Raw genomic sequence first — 5463 nt, forward strand, 5'->3', positions numbered from 1 at the left:
AATGTGTGGAGTGGTTAAAAAACGAGTTTTAATGACTCCAACCTAAGTGTATGTAAACTTCCGACTTCAACTGTAGTGTCGATAATCTTAAATACTTATTATTGGAACTTGTTTGAATCTGATGCTACAGGAAAATCTGTGTTTAGCTTGAACAAAAAGGAGGAGAATGATAGCGTCAATCAAATAGCTGTGTGTCTCATCAAACGAAAGGCAAAACACCCATTTATTTAGTCAAAGTTCAGATTGAACATGTTTACAGAATCTTGACCGGGGCTCTGTCCAGGATCAAGTGAGTTGTGAACAGTTTCCAAGTCACAGAACAGCTCTGCATTTTACCCACAACACATCAGGTTAGAAGCCACTGCTGAGATATGTTGCATCCGATTACGTGCAACGTTGCAGAACATTGCAATCCTGAACATACCCGTAATCATAGTCCAGACACTCCAGTATAATACATGGAAGCCCTCTCTGTATTTCCAGGAACAAAGACTATAAAACATATGCAGGTATTCTTGTCTTTAATGTTAACACAAATGTAACAGAGAATGATATGTGGGAGAACAGTGAAGTAGTGGTTATGTTTGCATAGCCATAAACCAAGGAAGGACAGATAGACTCAAACTAACACAAACATAGATGTATATCTATCTACAGGTCTGGTACAAACCGAATCAGTCAGTCCGCCCGTCTGCAGAGCTAAACATGGGCAAGTAGTAAAATAGTAAAAATTGTGGCTCAGTGTTAAATGCCTTTGGATCGATGCTATGTTTTAACAGTCAGCCTTTCTTGTGCCGTGTCAAAACCTTTTTACAAAATACCAAATGAATATCCTTTCCACTATTCCCCCATCCACGCAATTCACCCCAGAAAAATATATGTATCCTTTGGATTCAAAGTTGATATACTGTATAATTACTGCATATAAGCGTTTGGGTTATTGAGTGTTTTCTCCATTCAAGCATTCGCACACAAGTAGTCAGTCAGGAGCCAGGAATGGAACAGAAATAGATAGCTTTCACATGGTTCATTTCTCTTCTTAAAGGTGCAATCTGTTTTTTTATTTTACGGCTAATAGTGCTCCCCTTTCATTTGATTGTAAACGGAAGGGGTGGGTCTTCGCGAATGTAAAAGTTTGTGTTTTACTATTTGGCATAACATGCTCGTTGTACTTTTTCCTAGAGTTCCCAATAGAAACATCTAAGTTACAGATTGCACCTTTAACTGGATCCGAAGAATCATTGAAGCAGCTAAAGCAGACACCAGCCCAGAGGAGGAAGAATCATTGAAGCAGCTAAAGCAGACACCAGCCCAGAGGAGGAAGAATCATTGAAGCAGCTAAAGCAGACACCAGCCCAGAGGAGGAAGAATCATTGAAGCAGCTAAAGCAGACACCAGCCCAGAGGAGGAAGAATCATTGAAGCAGCTAAAGCAGACACCAGCCCAGAGGAGGAACAGAAGGTGGAGGGAGGTAGAAGAAACTACAACATCAATAAGGTCTTACACCAGCAAGGACCATGGCGCAAACAGTCATAGAAATGAATACATACATAAATACGTACATACATAATTCATACATACAGTATACAATAAGAAGATAGATAGTTAGTTATAAAATACCTATGTACAAATGCATAGTCCAGATGAGTCCATCAGGAGACCTAGCAGTAATGGCAGTCAGTGGAAGAGGTTATTTTCATCATTTAAGGATGTGTTTAGTAGGTCTGTGTGTATGTGTGTGCGTGTGTGTGTGTGTGTGTGTGTGTGTGTATGTGTGTGTGTGTGTGCGTGTGCATGGCACTTACTGTACAGGTGTGTATGTACTGTACTGTATCACCTTAGTCCTGGTAGCGAGAAGGAGTTTTAAAAGTTCAGAGGTCAAAAGTTGAGAGGCGTGTGACCTGGTGTGTCCGGCGAGTGCGTCCTGAACAGCTGTGTTAGCGAAAAGACGGAAGAGATGAGCACTGTGCACCGTTTGGCCAGTAGCCTCACCCCCTCGCCCTCTCCCTGTCCATCCCCAGACCCACTGCTGGACCCAGACCCGGCTCCAGCAGTCTCCACAGCCCCAACAAACTCCCTGTACAGCCCTACGATCTCCTTCAGCTTGTCCAGAGCCTCCTCCTGGCCCCCATCATCATCAGTGCTCTGGATCTGACCCCCGTTGCGGCAGACGTCACATCCAGGACAGGGGTGTGTTCTCAGGCAGGCTGCGGAGAGCTGCACCAGGGCACTGAAACTATTGGATAAGGAACGAAGCGCCTCCTCTGGAGCCCAGCCCACACGCGTGGCACGTTGGCACCCTGTTGCCAACCGCCGTGCCTCCGCCTGGAGTAAATTCCTCTCAGGCTCCGTCATGGGCGGAGGACTTGCACCTCTACAGCACGCGGTTGCACCCTCCCCTTGGGTTGGGTTGGGTCCCCCTTCTCCACCCTCATCCTGATCTGTTTTGGAGGGTTCTGATGATGGTGGTGGCCCAGCCAGGACCAGTAGGAGCTGATTGATGTCCTGTCTCAGGGAAACAAAGCCCCCTTTCAGCCCCCCATAGTGCTTGTTGGTGAGGGAACGCAGGGAGCCGATGGGGGGCGTGGGGGAGACAGGGCGGGACAGGAGTGGGCTGAGCTCTGAGGAGGTGGTGGAGAGAGTGGAGAGGGGGCGAGGGGTGTCTCTCAGCAGGGACAGGATGTTGGGGGAGGGGATGGGGGAGGTGGGGGAGGCCAGGGGTGTAGAATGGGCTGGTTTGGGGCGCGTGCGTTTGGAGAACTCGTAGATGGTGAGCTCCTCGTCGAAGCCACAGCCGTCCTCCACGTCACCGCTGAAGCAGTTGGCGTAGACGGTGCGGCAGCCGCACGCCTCACGGTGGGCCGGGGGAGGGGTGTGCTCCAGAGAGTCCCCCTCTAGGGGCGGGCCTGAACCGCCCCCTAACCCCACCTCTGAGTGGGGTCTGGACTGAGGCTGCTCCGACTTGCAGGACCCCAGGAGTCCGTAGGGTTCTGAGACGTGTGCACCGTTTTCTCTCAGGGTCAGGTTGGGGTGCGACCCGCTATTCCCGTTGGCCTCCTTCGCACGTGGAGTCACTTCCTGGTACTCTTTGATGGTTGCTATGACAACCTCAGCTCCATCCTCCACCACTTCCTTCTTCCCTTTTCCCCCTGCAGTCTCACCAACTGTTGCCTGGGCAGTGACCTTGCTGACCTCAGAGGCTCCGCTGATTGACAAACCGGAGCCATAGCCGGACGTGACATCCCCGTTGATGGAGCTGGTGGAAGAGTGGTCCAGGGTGCCCAGGATCTCCTGGGAGCGGGTCATGTACCATGGCAGGGCCTGGATCCTCCCTCTCAGGGCTGAGGTAGGCAGACGGCCCCCCAGGCTGGAAGAACTGACCCTCAGGTCTGACCCTGACCTTCCTGTGCTCTCTGGGTCTCCCGCTGTCCCTTTAGAGGAGGTGGTGAGGGAGGTGGTCAGGCTGAGGGGGGCGTCTGTATTTTTGGGTGACAGGTTCTCGTGACTCAGAGAGACCCTCCTCCCGGTCTGATTGCTCCCGTTGCAACTAACCCAGGGGTGGAGGCCGCTCGGCGGACACGTCCCCTCTTTCTCATTTGGTGAGACCGGGATGGGGAGGACTGATAGGGGATGGAGAGAAGGAGGGGAGGGTTTGGGAGAGAGTGGAGGAGGGGTGGCCAGGCTCAACCTGATCTCATCTCCTGAAGCAGAATGTGGAATGAGGGACAAGCTTGGTAGCTTTTTCGGGAGGTCCACCCCAACCCCCGTTCTGACCTCTCCCTTCAGCAGGGTAACCCTGTTTGTTTTACTTTCAACATCAGCTCTCCTGTTGTCAGCAGTGACCAGAACAGGGTCCTTAGGAAGCACGTGATGAGTCCCGTTCTTAGAACTGTTCTCTATCTTAGGCCCGTTCTCCACACCCTGTGGACCGGCAGGGGGTTGCTGGCTCCTCCGTACCGCCGTGATGAGGGGGGAGGCGAGTGGATGCCCCCCCGCTCCCGAGGTGACTGATTTAAACTCCATGCTGTCTGGTTCCATGGTGTCTACCTCCAGCAGGCCCGCATGGCCCCCACCAGCATCTCCGTTACAATGGGAGTATGGACCGCCGCGCTGGGGAGACCTCTGGGGGCCCATCTGGGGCTTGGGGGCCAGTTCAGGTTTTATGGGTAGCTGGGGCTTGGGGGCCAATGGTGGAGGCTTGGTCTTGGCATCAACCCTCTGAGTGGAAGCCTGGTTTGAATGGGGCTTTGGGTCTCGTTGGGTCTCCTGCTGTTTCTTGTGGTCAGGGGAGGAGTGCTTACTTTTGAGGGGTGAGGGAGGCTCCATCTCTGGTACCACTGGCAGTCCGTTCCCTGTGCCAGTCCAGCGTTTACTGTGCCTCTTATTGTCAGCCGCATCCAAACTGTTTTCTGTGAGAGAGAGAGAGAGAGAGAGAGAGAGAGAGAGAGAGAGAGAGAGAGAGAGAGAGGGGTGTTAATAGGGTGACAGAAATCAAACTTTAACACATTTAAACAGTTAGTCTGTCAGTGAAGAAGTCATGTCAACAACCCACCTGTACCATCAGAAGGAACTGGAGGAGTGAACCGCTCCTGGGCATCGAAGAACTCATCATCTGACTCCGAAGCACTTTCCCTAGCAATAGGAGGAGGAGGATTAGGGGACGGCGTTAGGAAAGGCTCGGAATCTCCAGAGTGAATTGATAGACGCTCCTCCCCTTTGTGGGCGGAGCTACAAACAGTCCTCTTTTCACAGGAGGTGAGGTTGGGGATGATTCTGGGGATGTCTAACTTGTTGTTGGAAGCAGTTTTGTTAGACCGGGCGCAGATCTTGTCGATGAGGCGCAGGTCTATCTGACTGGGTATCTTAGAGAGCCGTCTCAGTTCCTCCTCATCATCGTCATCCTCAACTTCCTCAGTCTCCTCCTCGTCGCTGGTGGCCTCAGGGGGGCTGGGGAGGTAGCTGCCTTGGGAAAGCTCGGCGAAGCAAAGACACGAGCTATCGTTGCTACGGTAACTCAGGTTGGTGGGGCGTACGGGTGCGGAGGCCGTGCTGCTGGCGGCGCCCTCTCTCTGGCGCTGTGGAGAGGGAACTGTGACCTCCAGGAGGAATGGATGGTGGACATCCAGTGTGGCGATCCCCCGAGTCGGCTGTTTGGACCGGCGAGAGGGGCTGTCCTCACGCAGGGCGTCCACACGAGAGGAGGCCTTGGCTGGGTCCTCTCCCCTGGCTGCGACACCGCTTTCCTCCAAGGCAGCACTCAAAGAGCCACTGGACAGGCTGGAGAAGCTACTGTTGACCCGCGGGTCTGTGTGGTACCAGTTAGTGTCCAGTACCATGTCCTGTTCCACTCTTCCTTCATTGGCATTACCTCCTAGATGTATCTCTCTTCCTCCATCTTCTCTTCCGTCCTCCTCCTCAACTTCCATGTCCTTCTCTGACGTCACAATGATCTTCACCTCATGT

The 5463-nt window shown here is 52.5% G+C and overlaps 1 protein-coding gene across 2 annotated transcripts in view; it reads right to left on the reverse strand.

Annotated features, from left to right (window-relative positions):
* Nucleotides 1–504: 504 nt before the first annotated feature.
* LOC118946021 (uncharacterized) overlaps nt 505–5463 on the reverse strand; it is a 36424-nt gene continuing 31465 nt past the window's right edge. For both annotated transcript variants that reach the window (XM_036969995.2, XM_036969996.2), the window contains exons 16-17: nt 4553–5463; nt 505–4409 (exon numbers count right to left, since the gene is read on the reverse strand). The exon at nt 4553–5463 is cut by the window's right edge and continues 193 nt beyond it. In XM_036969995.2, coding sequence (XP_036825890.2) covers nt 1879–4409; nt 4553–5463 — 3442 coding nt within the window. In that variant the 3' untranslated portion in view covers nt 505–1878. The remainder of the gene's footprint in view (nt 4410–4552) is intronic.

This window comes from Oncorhynchus mykiss, chromosome 25, assembly GCF_057628025.1.
Source record: "Oncorhynchus mykiss isolate SJ-2025 chromosome 25, ASM5762802v1, whole genome shotgun sequence".
Classification (NCBI taxonomy): Eukaryota; Metazoa; Chordata; class Actinopteri; order Salmoniformes; family Salmonidae; genus Oncorhynchus; species Oncorhynchus mykiss.